The 19,889-nt window shown below is 41.4% G+C and overlaps 1 protein-coding gene across 10 annotated transcripts in view; it reads left to right on the top strand.

Moving 5' to 3' along the window:
* NEMP1 (nuclear envelope integral membrane protein 1) overlaps nt 1–19,889 on the top strand; it is a 37,198-nt gene that overhangs the window by 15,695 nt on the left and 1,614 nt on the right. For 2 of the 10 annotated variants that reach the window (XM_065524433.2, XM_074007232.1), the window contains exons 3-8: nt 1,823–2,042; nt 3,410–3,482; nt 7,370–7,463; nt 7,923–8,037; nt 8,762–8,987; nt 12,665–17,069. In XM_065524433.2, coding sequence (XP_065380505.1) covers nt 1,823–2,042; nt 3,410–3,482; nt 7,370–7,463; nt 7,923–8,037; nt 8,762–8,987; nt 12,665–12,845 — 909 coding nt within the window. In that variant the 3' untranslated portion in view covers nt 12,846–17,069. Of the gene's footprint in view, nt 1–1,822; nt 2,398–3,409; nt 3,483–7,369; nt 7,464–7,922; nt 8,038–8,761; nt 8,988–11,774; nt 11,949–12,664; nt 17,070–19,889 lie in introns of those variants that run through there. The other 8 variants (XM_065524431.2, XR_010579462.2, XM_074007235.1 and 5 more) reach the window with 8 other exon arrangements.

Genomic DNA, 19,889 nt, shown 5'->3' with positions numbered 1-19,889 from the left:
AATCTCCGCCTCCCGGGCTCAAGCGATTCTCCTGCCTCAGCCTCCCGAGTAGCTTGGATTACAGGCATATGCCACCACACCTGGCCAATTTTTTTGTATTTTTTGCAGAGATGGGGTTTCATCATGTTGGCCAGGCTGCTCTGAAACTCCTGACCTCAAGTGATCTGCCCGCCTCGGCCTCCCAAAGTGTTGGGATTATAGGCATGAGCCATCACACCCAGCCCTCCTCTTTCTTTTTAAAGGCCTTATGCCTTCTTTGGGCTGGAAACTTATGTGCCTGTCAGGATGTAAACTCTTTTGCCCCGCTGTTCCTATTCTGATTCTACATGAGGTATTTCATAAACCCCCAGAGCTGAAGAATGACTTTGGTCTCATTTGTTTCATAACACTGTTAAGTCACCTGGCAAACAGTAGTGTCTGGCAGTAACAGTGATTGAACAAAATGAGTCCTTTCAGAAATGTCGTAGTTGTTTTTTTTGTTTGTTTGTTTGTTTGTTTTGAGACGGAGTCTTGCTCTGTCACCCAGGCTGGAGTGCAGTGGCCGGATCTCAGCTCACTGCAAGCTCCGCCTCCCGGGTTTACGCCGTTCTCCTGCCTCAGCCTCCCGAGTAGCTGGGACTACAGGCGCCCGCCACCTCGCCCGGCTAGTTTTTTTGTATTTTTTAGTAGAGACGGGGTTTCACCGTGTTAGCCGGGATCGTCTCTCGATCTCCTGGCCTCGTGATCCACCCGTCTCGGCCTCCCAAAGTGCTGGGATTACAGGCTTGAGCCACCGCGCCCGGCCTGTCGTAGTTGTTATAAGCATAGTTACTGATAAGGGCATTTGTTGTTCACATCAAAAACATAGGGTGGACTTGTGGATTTTTTTTTTTTTCAGACGGTGTCTTGCTCTGTCACCCAGGCTGGAGTGCAGTGGCACGACCTCAGCTCGCTGCAACCTCCGCTTCCTGAGTAGCTGGGGGCCGTGCCTGACTGACTTGTGGATTTTTTAAAAAAATTATTAAAAAAAAAAGTCTGATAAGCTGGGCACGGTGGCTCATGCCTATAATCCCAGCACTTTGGGAAGCTGAGGCGGGTGAATCACTTGAGGTCAGGAGTTCGAAACCAGCCTGGCCAATATGGTGAAACCCTGTCTCTACTAAAAATACAAAAATTAGCCGAGGGTGGTGGCATGCACCCTGTAGTCCCAGCTACTCAGGAGGCTGAGGCAGAAGAATCACTTGAACCCAGGAGGCGGAGGTTGCAGTGAGCCGAGGTCATGCCACTGTACTCCAGCCTGGGCGACAGAGCAAGACTCCGTCTCAAAAAAAAAAAAAATTATCTGATAAAAAAGTGATACTCCATCTGGGGCACATTATAACCAACATTTACTCATAATCAGTGACTTGTGACAATGGATTGAACTCAGCCTGTCATTATGGAAAACGTTTTTAGTCTTCTGGGGCAGTTTATGCCTGGCAATTTTCTTAATATTATAGACCTTTGCTTTGTTTGATCTCTAATAAATAGCTGTATCGATAACTCTTTCAGCTTGGAAGCCTTTTTTCCTCTATGTTCTATGTTCTAGGTCAGAACGACCTAATAGTAGATTCAGGTCGTGTTAACAAGAAGGTATTCTAACAGCTGTCTCTCTAACATGTGCAGTGTTACTTGCCCAATTATGTTTTAGCCTCTGTATTTCTATATTTCTGATAAGCCTTGTGGAAAACTGACACTATTACTGATTTAGTTGTTTACTCTGAGGGTTTTAAAAAAATTGTATTTGTGAAAAATTAAAATTCCTACTTACTTTTTTCTCATCCTGATTTTATTTGTGTTACAGATCCGAGTAAATAGTTCCAAATTGATTCGAGTCACGCAGGTGGAGAATGAGGATAAACTGAAGGAGCTAGAGCAGTTTAGTATCTGGAACTTTTTTTCCTCCTTTTTAAAGGAGAAATTGAATGACACCTATGTTAACGTGGGTCTATACAGCACGAAAACCTGCCTCAAAGTTGAAATTATAGAGAAGGACACCAAGTACAGTGTCATTGTCATCCGGAGTAAGTCTCACCTCTGTTTTTCTGATGGATTCTGTAGTGATAAGGACTGAGTTCTGAAGGGTATAATTAGTGAGACTGAGAAGTCAGCCCAGGACATCTCCAGTTGGGTTCTGATTATAACCCTGAGTATACCACTGCTCCAAACAGTTCATGGAGACTTCACCCCATATCAGACACTTTAGGCCTAGAATTGAAACTCCACCTCAGGAAATTCTGAGTACTTCCTTACCTGGAACTGTGAAGACTTTTATTCATAATTACAATGTGCTGCTAATGGCCCTGAGCATATATGCCAAATACTCTTAAGAGTAAATCAGATAGATGTGTTCTGCCTTCTGGACACTTCTAGACAAAGGTAACTATCCGATGTGTACATGCCTATATTTAAAGACATGAATGGTTAATAAAAATTGAAGAAAGGTAAAACTGAATATTAATCATTCACAAGTAAAAAGTGTATTCATGGAACTATAAATAAAGATGAAGACCACTGCAGTTTAAAACTTACTCAGTGGAACTGGGAGAAGTTTTCTCTTTTCTGAAGATGACTGAGAAAGTTTCAGAGGAGGTGGATCCTCTTGAATTCTCTCTGACTTTGTTTCCCCTTGGTTACTACACAGGGTCCTGGGATGTTGTAAGTAGTAGAAATGTTTCTAGGTTTAGTATGAAATAGGTTGTGCCCTTCCATTTGTCTTAGGGTTCTTTGGTTATGTAGGGTTGGCTGGTTTTTTGACATTCCTTCTACATTTACTGATTCCTGCTGCTCCTGTTCTGTTTGTGGGCCTCCCGTAGAGCTGTTGAATGTAAAAGCTGTGGGAGTATCTGGTATGCCACTGAGGGGCCTTTGCAAGGGCCCCCTGGTCCTGAGTGAGATGTATTTGCGTGTAGGCTTTTCCAGCACAGTGCTCTGTAGCAAAGGGAAGTAGGTGGTATTGTTGGGCAAGAAAAGCGGCCAGTTAGAGAACAACACAAGGCCCTGACCCACAGTTCTGGGAGTTCTGGGCAAATCTGAGTTCCATGACTGTGAGTGACTTAAAGCTTGAAAGCCAGAATGATAGAGACCCCTAGTGGGTGATTGCATGAATTGCTGATGGTACTGTGTCTAGCTTTGTCCAAAACGAAGCTTGAGTTTCTTTTAACCTTAGCCGAAATAAAAGTAAGATCATCAGGCAAATACAGGTTAGACAGAAACTTAATTATACACTGGAAGGGTGCCCAGGCTTTAGGTGGAATTTAAATGCTTTTTAGGTGGGCTGTTCGCATTTATTTTTACTGTAGCTGACCAATAGTGCCAACATTGTCTTTTATTCTATAATGCCTTAAGCTGTTTTGTTCCCTTATTAAGCAAAAATCTTTATTTATTTCAGGATTTGATCCCAAACTCTTTCTTGTTTTCCTTCTTGGACTTATGCTATTTTTTTGTGGAGACTTGCTGAGCAGGTAGGTTCCAAGGCTAGTGTGTAGAATGACACGGCTCATACCTATCCTGCTTGGGTTTTATAATAACTATTAAGTACTGCCATTCCCATTTCCAGGATCTTTATGGCTTGGCTGTTGCCTGCTTGGATAGTTTAAAAAATACTTTAATGTGAATTATGATTTTTGTTTTTTCTTATTTGAACAATATTGACAGTAATGAAATTCCCACATTAGGTTGGCCTATCATTGGGTTGCTAGGAGTTAGCCAATACAGTGAAATGGAACATCATCACCCTTTCCATTGCTAGAAGTAATGTGTTAAGGTGTCATCTTTACAGGTCCATGGGTTGATGAGTTTCATTTTGTTCAGACGTAGAGAGACAAATATCGGCTGGGCGCGGTCGCTCACACCTGTAATCCCAGCACTTTGGGAGGCCGAGGTGGGTGGATCACGAGGTCAGGAGATCGAGACCATCCTGGCTAACATGGTAAAACCCCATCTCTACTGAAAATACAAAAAAATTAGCCGGGCGTGGTGGCAGGTGCCTGTAGTCCCAGCTACTTGGGAGGATGGGGCAAGAGAATGGTGTGAACACGGGAAGTGGAGCTTGCAGTGAGCCGGGATCGCGCCACTGCACTCCAGCCTGGGCAACAGAGCGAGACTCCGTTTTTTTAAAAAAAAAAAAAAGAGACAAATATCAACTGCTCAGCCTGGGCAACATGGTAAAACCCTGTGTCTACAAAAAATACAAAAATTAGCTGGGTGTGGTGGCATGTGCCTGTGATCCCAGTTACTCAGGAGGCTGAGGCACGAGAACTGCTTGAGCCTGGAGGCGGAGGTTGCAGTGAGCCGAGATCACACCATTGCACTCCAAGCTAGGCCACAGAGGGAGACCCTGTTTCAAAAAAATAAAAATCAAGTGCTTATTCATTTTCTTCCTTTAAGAACCTACTAGTTAAGACAGGTGAGACTGACATGTACAAATATGAAGAAAATATATAGGTAACTAAATAAACATTGAGTGAAGGTAAAATCAGCATTAAGTTTGTATACAAGTAAAAAGTATTTGTGGAATAGTGAATGAAAGATTAACAATTGGAGTTTGAAGTTGGGCTGGAGTGGGGTTGCTGGAAGTTGTTCCTTATTTTGGGGATGCTGGGAGAAACAGTGAGGGAGGAATAACTGGTAGAAAAAAATCTGGAATAGGGGGCTGGTTGTGGTGGCTCACACCTATAATCCTAGCACTTTGGGAGGCTGAAGGGGGGAGGATGACTTGAGCCCAAGAGTTTGAGACCAACCTAGGCAACATAGTGAGACCCTGCCTCTACAAAAAAATACAAAAATTAGCCAGGCCTGGGTTGTGCGTTCCAGTAGTCCCAGCTACTTGGGAGTGTGAAGTAGGAGGATCACTTGAGCCCGGGAGGTTGAGGCTGCAGTGATCTGTGATCGCACCACTGCACTCCAGCCTGGGTGACAAAGTGAGACCCTGTCTTAGAAAAGAAAAAATAATCGGGTTGGGAGAGATGATGGAGATGGGAATAGGACATTACACAGAGGCTCATTATTGGGAAATATATGAGGGAAGCCCTTGAATACTAATCTTCATAATCTGATAGTAACTACATAGCGTCAGTCTTTACAGTTCTCTGACCTCAAGTTTTGGGCAAATATAGGCACACATCAGTTTATTGTACTTTATTGTGGTTCACAGATAGTGCATTTCTTTCCAAATTGAAGGTTCCTGGCAACCCTGGGTCGAGCAAGTCTACCACACCATTTTCCCAATAGCATGTGCTCACTTGGGGTCTCTGTGTCACATTTTAGTAATTCTTATAATATTTTAGACTTTTTCATATGATTATAACTGTTATGGTGATCCATGATCAGTGATCTTTGATGCTGCTGTTGCAGTTATTTTGGGGTACCACATGTCCATGTAAGACACTATATTAGTTCATGCTGTTGATAAAGATACCCGAGACTGGGTCATTTATAAAGAAAAAGAAGTTTAATGGACTCATAGTTCCTCATGGCTGGGGAGGCCTCACAATCATGGCAGAATGCAAAAGGCACATCTTATATGGCGGCAGGCAAGGGAGAATGAGACCCAAGTGAAAGGGGAAACCCCTTATAAAACCGTCAGATCTCATGAGACTTATTCACTACCATGAGAAACAGTATGAGGGAAACTCCCCCCATGATTCAATTATCTCCCACCAGGTCCCTCCTACAACATGTGGGAATGATGGGAGCTACAATTCAAGATGAGATTTGGGTGGGGACACAGCCAAACCATATTAGACAGTGAACTTAGTAAATGTCATGGGTGTTCTAACAACTCCACCAGTTGGTTATTCCCCTGTCTCCCTTCTTCTTGGGCCTCCATATTCCCTGAGAAACAGCAATATTGAAACTAGGCCAATTAATAACCTTAGAGTAGATAGTAAGTCTTCAAGTGAAAGGAAGAGTCATACATCTCTCTGATTATGCTTAGTGAGGACAGCAAAAGCCAAAATAGACTAAAAGCTAGACCTCTTGTCCCAAGTAGTTAGCCAAGTTGTGAATGCAAAGGGAAAGTTCTTGAGGGAAATTAAAAGTGTTGCTCCAGGGAACACACAAGTGATAAGAAAGTGAAACAGCCTTATTGCTGATATGAAGAGAGTTTTAGTTGGCTGTTGAGAAGATTAAACCAGATACAACTTTTTTAAAGCTAAAGCCTGATCCAGAGCAAGACCCTAACTCTCTTCAATTCTGTGAAGGCTGAGAGAGGTGAGGAAACCTCAGAAGAAAAGTTTACAGCTAGTGAAGGAAGGTTCTTGGTTCATGAGATTTAAGGAAAGAAGCTGTCTTCATTACATAAAAGTGCAAGGTAGGCTGGGCGTGGTGGCTCATGCTTGTAGTCTCAGCACTTTGGGAGGCTGAGGCGGGCAGATCACTTGAGCCCAGGGAGTTCAAGACCAGCCTGAGCAACATGGTGAAACCCTGCCTTTACAAAAAATACAAAAAAGTCAGTCATGGTACCAGCTACTTGGAAGGCGGAGGTGGGAGAATCACCTGGGCCCAGTAGATCAAGGCTGCAGTGAGCCATGATCATACCATCGCACCCCAGCTTGGGCAACACAGTGAGACCTTGTCTTAAAAAAAAAAAAAAAAAAGATGAAGCAAGCACTGATACAGAAGCTGTAGCAAGTTGTTCAGAAGATCTAGCTAAGATCATTGTTGAAAGTGGCTACAATTAAAGATGCCATTGAGGACTTTCATGGTGAGAGAGAAGTCAGTGCCTAGCTTCAAAGGAGGGGTGATCCTCTTGTTAAGGGTTAATGCTGTTGGAGGATTGACTCCAATTTTGAAAGAAGTTCTGTGGTGAAATGCTATCAAGACAGTATTGCATGCTTTAGAGAAATCTTCATGAAAGGAGGAGGAGCCAGTGCAGCAAACTTCGTTGTATTTTAAGAAATTGCCACAGTCACTCCAGTCTTCAGAAACTACCACCTTCATCAGTCAACAGCCATCAACATGGAAGTGAGACCCTCCACCAGCAAAAAAATGATGACTCACTGAAGGCGTAGATGATCTTTAGCAGTTTTTAGCAAAGCATTTTAAATTAAGGAATATATATTTTTAAGACATAATGCTGTTGTATACTTAATACCCTCTAATATAGGGTAAACATGATTTTTATATGCACTGGGAAACCAAAAAATTTGTATGACTTACTGATTGCAATTGCAGTATTTGGTTTGTTGCAGTGGTCTGGAACCAAATTGGAAATGTTTCTGATGTTTGCTTGTACTGCTCTAATCTTGTTCCTTTTAAAATCTTTTGGCTAGGTTAGTTGTCCTAGTTTCAACAGTACTATGTATGAAATATATACATATGGTCATGAAATACATTTTTTTTTCTGCAGAAGTCAAATTTTCTACTACTCCACTGGGATGAGTGTGGGAATTGTGGCCTCTCTACTAATCATCATTTTTATACTATCTAAGTTTATGCCTAAGGTAAGTATCAGAATCTTCATGTGCAGCTAGAATGAATTTGGATAGCTGAAGGACTGTTTTCCTGGGTAATCTTAGAAAACTGAAAATGTGTATTGATGGCTGATGAGTCAATGTCCTACTCTCCTTGATTCAGAAAGGTACTTTCCACGATGAAACTTGGAGCCTGATTACAAATTTTTTCTTTTTATATAAAATCCTGTGCTCGGAGGGGGGTTAAAGTCTCCTTCCTGTTTTTTAATTATATAGCCAGGCTTTTAAGTTATTTAGCATCTCATCTTCCCAGTGTTCCTTGCAGACTGTACCATTTTAAGTATAAAGGACATCTTTTTAAGAGAAGTGTTTTTTGTGCATTTTGAGTAGGTTGAATTTTTTTAAAAAAAATCATAGTTCCATTTTGCTTCTTTTATGTATGGAAAGCCTGTTGTAACTTTTTGCTTTCACTTCTACTCTCTGTCTTAGAAAAGTCCCATTTACGTCATCCTGGTGGGAGGCTGGTCTTTTTCTCTGTACCTCATTCAACTAGTTTTTAAAAATTTACAAGAGATCTGGAGGTGTTACTGGCAGTATCTTTTAAGTAAGTGTTGTCGGTTTTGCTTTCCTTTTGTATGTTTATAGGCTGTTTCAGTTAATTTAATCATGAAAATATTTTACCTGCTTATGGGATTTAATAGTTCATGTCATTTTTAAAAACTTTTAAAAATCGTAGTTTTTCGCTTATTTCTGACCCCTCTACGATTATCACCTTCTCTTAAATTAGAATGGTACTGTTAAGGAGAAGATGTCATTTATTGGTATTCATAAATATACCTTTCTTTACACAATAAACATTTTTCTGAAAAGCTGTAAATTGACCTTATTAATGGAATCATATTTTAAATATACTTGGGGACCTTAAGTAAAGGACTCTGCAGTAAATTTTTTTCTCCTTCATTTCTGAATGAACTGCTGTAGATTTTATTTACAAAGTAAAAATCCTTGGTCCTATAGATAGTAACCTTTGATTTATCCTTTGAGGGGTGATTAATCTGGATTTCCATATATTGGTTTTTAAAATAGACTATTTCAGGGTTGTTTGACATATAACTTTAATGTTCTGTTTGAACCGAATAAATTTAGGACAGCAGAAAGGATAGAAACTTAGAGAAATGTATTTTAAGAAAAAAGTGTGAATAATTAAGTAAAAATCTGATTTCCCGGTTCAATTGGTGCTATATAGTAAATTTACTACTGCTTCCCACACAAATTATTTTTACCAAGTATAGATGAAAAAGAATGTCTTCTGATAACTCTTCTCATAGGTTATGTCCTCACAGTTGGATTCATGAGTTTTGCAGTGTGTTACAAGTATGGGCCCTTGGAAAATGAACGAAGTATCAACCTGCTGACCTGGACCTTGCAGCTAATGGGCCTGTGTTTCATGTATTCTGGCATCCAGATACCACATATTGCCCTTGCCATTATCATCATTGCTCTGTGTACTAAGAACCTGGAATACCCTATTCAGTGGCTGTACATCACCTACAGGTGAATGAAAGGCAATGTAACTTAATATTGACAGGTACAGTGTGGGATGCAGTTGCAGCAAGAGGATACAGAGGTGTTGACCTGGGAGCTTCTTCGTTAATGAAAAGTCATTGTGTTGTACTTCCGCCTTTGTTCCTTCCCGAGTCTATTTTTTTTTTTTTTTTACTTTCTATAGGAATTTTTATATTTTTATTCTAGTCATTTTATATAAAATAAAAAACATCTAGTAAAATGTCATGTGTTCCTGTTACCACAAGGTGGTGCAAATTATATCACTTTTTTTTTGAGATGGAGTCTTGCTCTGTCGCCCAGGCTGGAGTGCAGTGGCGTGATCTCGGCTCACTGCAACCCCCACCTCCTGAGTTCAAGCGATTCTCATGCCTCAGCCACCTGAGTAGCTGGGATTACAGTCATGCGCCACTACACCCAGCTAATTTTTGTATTTTTAGTAGGTTTCACCATGTTGACCAGGCTGGTCTCGAACTCCTGACCTCAAATGTCAGGGGTTCCTAAAGTGCTGAGGCAATCCCAAAGTGCTCGAATTACAAAGTGCTGGGATTACAGACGTGAGCCACCACACCCGGCCACAAATTATATCGCTTTTATACTATATGCTCATTGAGGTCTCCTGGGTTCAGTTTTTTTTTTTTTTTTTTTTTTAAACAGTGTCTTGCTCTGTCACCCAGGCTGGAGCACAGTGGCGTGATCTTGCCTCACTGCAACCTCCGCCTCCCGGGTTCAAGTGATTCTCCAGCCTCAGCCTCCCGAGTAGTTGGGACTACAGGCGGGCGCCACCATGCCTGTCTTAATTTTTGTATTTTTTGTTTTTTTTTTTTTGTTTTTGTTTTTTTGTTTTTTTTTTTTGAGACGGAGCCTCGCTCTGTTGCCCAGGCTGGAGTGCAGTGGCCGGATCTCAGCTCACTGCAAGCTCCGTCTCCTGGGTTCACGCCATTCTCCTGCCTCAGCCTCCCGAGTAGCTGGGACTACAGGCGCCCGCCACCTCGCCCGGCTAGTTTTTCGTATTTTTTTTAGTAGAGACGGGGTTTCACCGTGTTAGCCAGGATGGTCTCGATCTCCTGACCTCGTGATCCGCCCGTCTCGGCCTCCCAAAGTGCTGGGATTACAGGCTTGAGCCACCGCGCCCGGCCTAATTTTTGTTTTTTTTTTTTTTTTTTGAGATGGAGTCTCGCTCTGTCGCCCAGGCTGGAGTGCAGTGGCGCGATCTCGGCTCACTGCAAGCTCCGCCTCCCGGGTTCACGCCATTCTCCTGCCTCAGCCTCCCGAGTAGCTGGGACTACAGGCGCCCACAACCGCGCCCGGCTAATTTTTTGTATTTTTAGTAGAGACGGGGTTTCACCGTGGTCTCGATCTCCTGACCTTGTGATCCGCCCGCCTCGGCCTCCCAAAGTGCTGGGATTACAGGCGTGAGCCACCGCGCCCGGCCAATTTTTGTATTTTTAACAGATATGTGGTTTCACCATGTTGGCCAGGGTGGTCTCAAACTCCTGACTTCAGGTGATCTGCCCTCCTCAGCCTCCCAAAGTGCTAGGATTATAGGTGTGAGCTACCTCACCCGGCCCATTTCAGACTATTTCTCAGTGGCTTTCAGATTGCTCTGGAGGTTTTAGTCTTATTTTAAGATGTAATTCGTAGCATGTTTTGTCACCTTGCAAATAAATATGGAATGTTCCTAGGTCCTGAAGTTGTCTATTATAGATAGTCAAGGTGATACCTTCAGTCTGGGAAATCAAGTTATTGGACCACAATCTTTTTTGTTTTTTTTTTGAGAAGGAGTCTTGCTCTGTCACCAGGCTAGAGTGCAGTGGCACAATCTCAGCTCACTGCAACCTCCGCCTCCCGGGTTTAAGCGATTCTCCTGCCTCAGCCTCCTGAGTAGCTGGGATTACAGGCACATGCCACCACGCCCAGCTAATTTTTGTATTTTTAGTAGAGATGGTGTTTCTCTATGTTGGCCAGAATGGTCTCAATCTCGACCTTGTGATCCGCCTGCCTTGGCCTCCCAAAGTGCTGGGATTACAGGCATGAGCCACCGTGCCTGGCCTTTTTTTGAGACGGAGTTTTGCTCTTGTTGTCCAGGCTGGAGTGCAGTGGCATGATCTTGGCTCACTGCAACCTCCGCCTGCCTGGTTCAGGCGATAGTAGCTGGAATTACAGGCATGCATCACCACGCCCGGCTAATTTTGTATTTTTAGTAGAGACAGGTTCCTCCGTGTTGGTCAGGTTGATCTCCAGCTCCTGATCTCAGGTGATCTGCCTGCCTCGGCCTCCCAAAGTGCTGGGATTATAGGCGTGAGCCACTGCGCCCGGCTAGGACCACAATCTTATACCATAATTTTTTTGTTATTTTCCCATCTATTAAAAAATAAGTATTTTATCATTTATTGAAAAATAAAGTGAGTTTATTCACATTAGTGGATAATATTGACTGTAAATAATTTTTCACTTTCTATAGGCATTTTTATATTTTTATTCTAGTCATTTTATATAAAATAAAAACGTCTAGTAAAATGTCGTGTGTTCCTGTTACCACAAGGTGGTGCAAATTATATCACTTTTTTTTTTGACATGGAGTCTCGCTCTGTCGCCTATGAGTTGTCATTCATAGTCTAATATGTCAGGCGTTCATTATAACTAAAGATGTCTATGGGATTTTTAGGAGTGATGACTCTTAATGTTCAGGCTGTCTGCTGTATGCTTGGCCCACTGAAGGGAGCTAGAAGTAAGATTACTGATTAATGATTCATAATGTTATTTTGGTGAGCACAGAAAGGTGTATAAGGCAACAGAAAAGCCTGTCCCCCCTCGTCTCCTGACAGAAGAAGAGTATCGGATACAAGGAGAGGTAGAAACCCGAAAGGCTTTAGAAGAGCTCCGAGAATTTTGTAACAGTCCAGACTGCTCTGCTTGGAAGACTGTTTCTCGAATCCAGTCTCCAAAAAGGTACACTCTTGGCCAGATATGCCAAACATCTATCAGGGTAATTGTGACCTTGAGTTCTACCAGAGATCGTACCTCTAGAGAATCATGCACTTGTGACCTTTGTTTTCCTGTTAATCTTCAAGTAGTCAAGAGAAAGGTAGATATATAATCACACATTAAGCAGTAACCTGTTTCCTCAGGGAACTATCTACTCTAGCTTTGATTGTAGCATTAAGATGGGAAGACTCCAGTACCATATTAAGTTTCCTTTCTGAAAGTTTTGCATTGCTCCCTGAGTTGGTAGGGTTCCTCTCCACCCACTTTTTAGTTGGGGGCAACTATACCAATGAGTATGTGAAGCTTCAATTTGGAATCATGATGGTATAAAGTTTATAGGGCCATAAACGTGAATAACTGTGTAATGCCCCTTAATCTTCTCTTATCGGGATTACAGATGACTAAAGGAACCTTGGCACTTTCATAATTAGAAAGGATAGGCAAGTGCTTATTAAGCAGGATGGAGTTGCAGGGGTATTGGCCTATGATCCCAGCTTTCCTTTTCTCCTTAACTTCATGCTTTAGTCTACTTACCTGCCAGAGTAAGGACAAGGATGTTGGCTAGACTCAATATAATTTGTGTTGTGAGCATATTGAAGGCTTTAATTTGTTCTTATTTTGAAAGAAAACCAGAAGGACAGAAGGCATATTTCTAATGAGTATTGTCTTCTCTCTTCCAGATTTGCTGACTTTGTGGAAGGCTCTTCCCACCTCACGCCAAATGAAGTTTCTGTCCATGAGCAGGAGTATGGATTAGGGAGCATTATTGCCCAGGATGAAATCTATGAGGAAGCATCCTCTGAGGAGGAGGACTCATATTCTCGGTGTCCTGCTATCACACAGAACAACTTTCTAACCTAGGTGGTGGTCAGTTATCTTTATGTGGATTGGCTTGGTGCCTTGGTCCGTGTTGCGTGTGTTGTGCAATTGCTTTCAACCCTTTGAAACAGTGAGATAGGGTAGAAATTCTCCCACTGAAATAAGAGGCCTAAAAAGGCCTCCCTTTGGAAATGGGAGGTCTCTATGGGATCCCTGAGGAAGGAGAGTGGATAAGGTAGTGAATGCTATGGTAGTTCACTTCCCATTGGTTAAGCTAACAGCCTACTTTTATGTTCCCACAGAAATTGGATGGCCACAGCTAGCATGGCATTCTAGTTCCTTTTTGAAAGTTGATTCAATCATGGCATTTCTTTCACTGGCTCTCCAAAGAAAGAACTGTTGTTAAGTGCAGGAATGCTTTTTGATTATAGGCTGCATCTTCCAGAGAGAAATCCAGAAATCTGAGCCTCTTTCACTCTAGCTTTTATTTCATTGACTTTAGAATAATTATTGATTTAACTGTTTTGGGGGGAAAATAGATTTTTATTGTTTTGTTTTTTAAATGAATGTCTTTTTAAAACGTAACAAACTCATGTTCCAGAACCAGCAAGTGCTCCAGAGTGACACGCACGCCCCCTAGGCCCCTACATATTTATTAATATGGATTATCCATTAAAGCCCCAGGAGCTGCTGTTTTAAGCTTTGATTTAGTTCTCATACATATGATGGAAAGTTCTATTTGCCTTTAGGAACATGCTTGTAGGCTCTTCTGCAGGTGAGGTGTGTTGGGCTTTTTATTATATTCAACTTTCAATTCCATCTTAAAAAACATTCGTATTCTTCTCTTCCCATTCTTCCTTGCCCTGCCTTTGACCTTTCAGGAAGGGTCAGTTCCCTTACCTGTGAACTATGTATGTTCAGAGTAGCATTATTCCTGCTAGCTAGGAGAAGTCATCTTGTTTAGGGGATTTGGATGCTTTTTACAAGTTCTCCATTTTTCCTGTCATTGGGTCACGTATCTTTGAGTTGCTATGAAATCAAGAAACTATGTCCTTTTCCTTTCCCTCCCTTTGTCTACTTGTTCTGTCCATTTCAGCCTTTTCTCACCACCCATACTCCCCCAAATCTGGGTAATTTTTAAGCCCTGGAACTATGTAGTTTCTTGATACAGAATTTGTAGTTATGCAGCAGCCACAATTTGCATTGCCAGGAAATAGGCTCCAGGTTATCTTCATGCCTCTGGGTGCTCATTCAGCTGTCAAGTTTCCATGAACTTACACTTCTTTGTGATTGCATTTCTGACCTGAGATTTATGCTGCCTGTTGTTGTAGTAGCATTAGTTTCAGATTATTTTGCCAGTGCAAAGTACCCCTTATAAACCAGCAGTGTTATCTGTGAGGAAGCAAATTTTCAAGTGTCTGTCATTTACTTGGTTCTTTTTCTTTGCAGTCTTCAGCCTCATACCCTGGAAAAATCTGTAATTACTTTAGCCAGGAAAATAGATGGTCATGGCAAGTGCACAGCATCAGACTTACTGGCTCACCATGATCATGGAAAAAGGCAGATGATTTTTTAAAAAGCCGTAATGACTCCTTTAGACCAGCCATTTAGCGTGGGTAATTTTGAAAGGCCTGGCTCCATTGCAGACTTCCAAAGGGTCAGCTCTGAGACTGCCCTCCAGGTGGGCAGTTGATTATTTCCGCCAGTGTTTTCCACAGCCTTAAACTGTCCTAAAGTGACAACTACCTCAGTTGGCAGGAAAGAGACATATAGTAGAAAGTGAAAAATGAGCAGTATTTGGGCAGATGCTATGGGTTACAGTTGAAGGGTAAAAGGAACTTTACATTGGGAAACCTTTATACCCTTGTGAATTATGTGTATGGTAAAATGTTATCTCTCTACAAAGAACTATTAAAACTTCTGAGATATACTATTTTTTACCTTATTTATAGAAATTGAGACCTAGCATATTTAAGCATAAGTTTATTTTAAAAAATAATTCAACTTGTGCAAGTGGTCTCAGGATTCTCTGGAAATTTTGGTGCCTCCCCTACTTAGGGAGGTGATAACTTGCCTCTAAGGGTGACTTTTCCTGATCATGTCTTTATTTCAATGAGAAAGCACTGTGAAATTGTGAAAGATTCTCCTCTTTCTCTGTTTAATAAATCCCCATGAAATATAGTTTCCACCTTTAGATCGGTTTTTTTCCACCGTGTTTAGATTTGAGGTGAGTAAAATCAAACTGTTTTTTACTCCCTGTCTGGTAGTTGGAGACCTGAGCTGTAGGCAGTGGAGATGGCAATTGGTTCTGCAGCCTGAGAGTTGCTCTCAGACAGTGAAGGACGGTGCTTCTCTAGTGTGTTGTGTGTCCTTGCCCTGCCTGCCTGTGGCTCTGCCCGGATGCTTCAGATCCTCTGTGTATCCGGAGATTGCTTGACTTCAACCTTCTTTAGGAGCTGCTCTTGTCTCCCTCTTGGCCACTTAGTTTGCTGGCTCAGTCACTACTTGAAGACCCCATTTAATTTTTCTCTGGCAGTTATAGCTCTTGTGATTTCAGTACAGTCTCATCTCTCAGACCAATCTCATAAAGAAGGATCGAAGGGATAACTATGAGGTAAGCTGGACATCGGAGCCATGTTTGCTGCCACGTCAGCATCTTGCTCGGCAAATGTCAAGCCATAAATGGGCTCCAGGGCTCCGGATCTCATCAGCATTGGAAATCTATTGCCTCTCAACAGTCTGACCAAATTATGTAGAGCATTAACGTAGAGACTCCCATTAATGGGAATACAAGAGGCAGCTGGCATAAAACATTTCTCTTTCACTTTCCTTTCCCACTTAGATTGCTTCAAGAGACCAACAGAACACAGGGATCAAAAACAAGGAAAATTTAGCAACTTTGTTACCTTCTAATAAGTTATTCCTGTTAGCCATTGCATCCCACCAAAACTAGTTTATTTTTCCCCTCAAATTCATGATTTTTATGTCTGTTACAAAGGGAATTTTGCTGATGATAGCTCTTTAGGTCCCACTGTTCCATTTTATGCTAATAGATTCCATTCTAGGGCCCAGCCTCTTCACTGATGGTGTTCCCTTTAACCTTTGGCATGTATAATAGAATTTTGGTGAATGAAAGAACCCAAATAGGCCGGATAGTCCCCCCAGGTCCTGATATCCATAAAAGGCTTGGGAATGCATTATGTAATTGTCCTTAGTCTTTTTGTTGTTTTAGAAAAAAAAAAAAAGATGGGCTCAGATGGATGCCTACGTAAAAATGGTTCCTAGCTCTGTATTCATAACTTTTCTTTGAATTGAGTAGTGAAAGGAAGTAGGAGGAAAGGAAATTAAATGTCCTTCTGGTATTCTTTGGACTCAAGTCTGACATATGAGATAATAACCTATATTGAAATGCCAAGAATTGTATCTGAAACAAGAGAACAGTTTGACACATTTATCATACCTTCATATTACGTATTAACTGAAATCAATTAATAAACATGTGAAATATCCATTGAACAAGGCAAATGCACCTAAACCTTTTGTTTCTGTTTCTACATAGCAAAAATGGTTTTTTGTGTTTTTTTTAGGGGAACCTATATAATTATGACCCAGTGATGTCTTTTGGTGATTTAAGCTTACGGATTCAGGTTACAATTGAGTTGGATTCTAGATGGTTACTACCTTGAAAAGGATGTTTGTGCCTTATGTGACACGAGCCAGAGCCTGCTGGGAATAAGCAAAGCAGATTCATGCCAACACCAACTCGTAGCTTTAGTGGGGGATGGGAGTGGTCACAGACTTCCAAAATGTGGGGCTTTGGATTTCCATACCACCCCACGTGTGTGTCATCTTCCTCTCACACTCTTGATGATAATTTGAAAATGGTGAAATCACCTCTGAATTTGCCTGTAGCATGAGTACATTCTTATGACAACATAACAAATAGTTCAAAATGTGAATATTAGAAGCTGTTACAGCCTACAATTGCCGTAATTTTCCACATTTGTGGAATTGATATTGAAATAGCGGGGCTAAGGAATTACTGGCAAGTTTTAGCCTGTGGGTAATACCTTAGGGTTGTTTAAATATTTGTAATTTTATTTAAATGTTCATGAATGTTTGAAAGGAACAAAATTATCAGGGATGGCTCTTTGCCATGGGTCTTATTTTTACCCTCTTTTCTGTAAGAAAAAAGAACAATGTCTTATGTATTTTTAAAGTTTTTGGTATAGTTTCTAATTCCAATTTTAATAAAAGTTTTATAGATATATCGTGGTCTTTCTTAATGAACATATTGTTTTCTTGTTTGGATTTCTTGTTTTCAGGTATCAACAATTAACTCCTCAGTTTCCTCTTTCTAATGAGATGGTTTTGCATGCCATTTATTTCCCTTTTTTTCTTAGCCACCCCTTCCTGTCCTGAGTCTGTACTGGTCTACTTTCATCCTTGGACTCAATGATTTCCCAGGATGCAGAATCTCTAAGGGGTATTCTTTCAGGAGCAGCAGGTTATACTACCATGCTGTCTCATAGAAAAGCAAAATATAGGTTATTCCTGGCCCAAGGAACTACTCTGATTACACTTTAGTTCTTTTGTTTTTTTATGGCACAAAATATCTCTTTTGTTTGTCCATTGGGATGGAGGGAAGACCTATGGCTCCAGCTATGGGATCCCTACCAAGAGCTCTGTATAGGATGGAAGAGAGAGTAGGGCTATAGTGAGCATTATGAGTATTGAAGAAAAACCTTAATTATGTCTAGGCCCAGCTTCTACCATAGGAGTCTGGTACCTTTCATTTTATGTATTGGCTATCTTCTTTGCTCTGGGAATCCTTTGTAATATTCATATTAACTCTGTACCTGTCTTTTTTCATCTAATTAATTAATTATTATTTTTTTTTTGAGACAGAGTCTTCCTGTTGCCCAGGCTGGAGTGCAGTGGCATGATCTCGGCTCACTGCAATCTCTGCTTCCTGGGTTCAAGTGATCCTCCTGCCCCAGCCTCCTGAGTAGCTGGGATTACAGGCATATGCCACCACACCCTGCTAATTTTTGTATTTTTAGTAGAGATGGGGTTTCACCATGTTGGCAAGGCTGGTCTTGAACTCCTGACCTCAAATGATCCGCCCGCCTCAGCCTCCCAAAGTGCTGGGATTACAGGCATGAGCCACTGCACCCTGCCTATTTTTTATTATTATTACTTTTTGTTTTGTTTTGTTTTGTTTTGTTTTTTGAGATGGAGTTTCACTCTGTCACCCAGGCTGTAGTGCAGTGGCAGGATCTCCGCCTCCTGGGTTGAAGCAATTCTCCCTGCCTTAGCCTCCTGATTAGCTGGGATTACAGGTGCCCACCACCATTCCTGGCTAAGTTTTTGTGTTTTTTAGGTAGAGATGGGGTTTCACCATGTTGGCCATGCTGGTCTTGAACTCCTGACCTCAGGTGATCTGCCCACCTCAGCCTCCCAAAGTTCATCTCAGTTATTTGGACTGCGTGGAAATCCATTGTCTATTTTTTTTTTAAGACAGAAAGTTGGCAAAGTAGGAAGAAAACAGGATGTAGAACATATGTAAATTTATGTTAATTAAGGCACACTAATGACATCTTTTCTCCTCTTCTTTCCATAACTATCACTAGGTAAATAAGAGACATAGGTGATCGTTAATGGTTGAACTAATAAAAACTTAAAGCGTAATTGCTAGATGTACATCATAGAGTTTTAGTGAGGATAAAAAAAGATGGTGAGTTGTGTAAAGCAGTTCTCCAACTTTAAAGTGCATAGGAATCACCTGGGGATCTTGTTAAAATGCAGATTTTGATTCAGTAAATCTTCAGTGGTGCCCACGAATCTGCATTAATTGTTTTTTAAGAGAGAAGAATCTTGCTCTGTTACCCACGCTGGAGTGGAGTGCAGTGGCACACTCATAGCTCAGTTCAGCCTGGAACTCTTGGGCTCAAGCAGACCTCCCAATTAATCCTCCTGAAGATTCTGGATTTCTAGTAAGCTCCCAGGTGATCAGATAATGCTGGTCTTTGGACTTCATTTTGAATAGCAATGATGTAAAGCACTTAGCTTGTTACCTGGCACATCTTAGTCCAGTCTAAGTATGATAAATGTTATTAATACCAGATAGTTTATGAGAGCCAAGAAGACCCTCTACCACCAGATATCTTCCTCAGCATATCTGAAAATATCTGCCTTTTTAGTGTGTAACATCTTTTTAAAAGTTAGTGTCTGTGGGAGGATTAATGAGTGAGTTGGCTTAATCAGATTGCTGCCCTCCCAATTTGTCAGAAATCAGCACCAAATGATTTGGAATTTTAAATTTTTTTTTTTTTTTTTTTTTTTTGAGACTGTTTTGCTTTTGTTGCCCAGGCTGGAGTGCAATGGTGTGATCTCGGCTCACTGCAACTTCCACTGCCCAGGTTCAAGCGATTCTCCTGCCTCAGCCTCATGAGTAGCTGGGATTACAGGCACCCGCCACCATGCCCAGCTAATCTTTTTTGTATTTTTAGTAGAGACGGGCTTTCACCATATTGACCAGGCTGGTTTCGAGCTCCTGGCCTCAAGTGATTGGCTTGCCTCGGCCTCCCAAAGTGTTAGGATTACAGGCGTAAGTCACCATAACCAGCCTAGAATTTTTTTTTTTTTTTTTTTTTTTGCCACTTTGTTGAAGTACAATTTACATAACAATAGAATTTACCAGTTTTAAGTGTACAAATTTGCTGAGTTTTGACAAATGGAGACAGTTGTATAACCACTACCACAATCAGGATATAGACCATTTCTGTAACCCCAAAAAGTTCCCTCTTGCCCCTCCAAGGTCTAGAAATGTTAATGGGGGAAAAAGGAAAGTGATTTAGGAGTCAGAGTAGAGGAAGACTAATAAGCTCTGATTGCTTCAGTTTTGCCTAGAAAGCAGGAGATTAGAAAATCCCAGCTGACTTGGATGTGTATTTCATATCTTGTTAATTTAGGGTGACCCACTGGCTCCAGTTTGCTGGGACTTTCCAAGTTTTAATACTCAAATTCCCATGTCCAGAGAACTCCGCTGTGTCCCACAGGCAGATCAGTATAGTTGGTTGCCCT

This window comes from Macaca fascicularis, chromosome 11, assembly GCF_037993035.2.
Source record: "Macaca fascicularis isolate 582-1 chromosome 11, T2T-MFA8v1.1".
Taxonomy (NCBI): Eukaryota; Metazoa; Chordata; class Mammalia; order Primates; family Cercopithecidae; genus Macaca; species Macaca fascicularis.
This window is presented reverse-complemented; position numbering and strand designations above follow the sequence as displayed.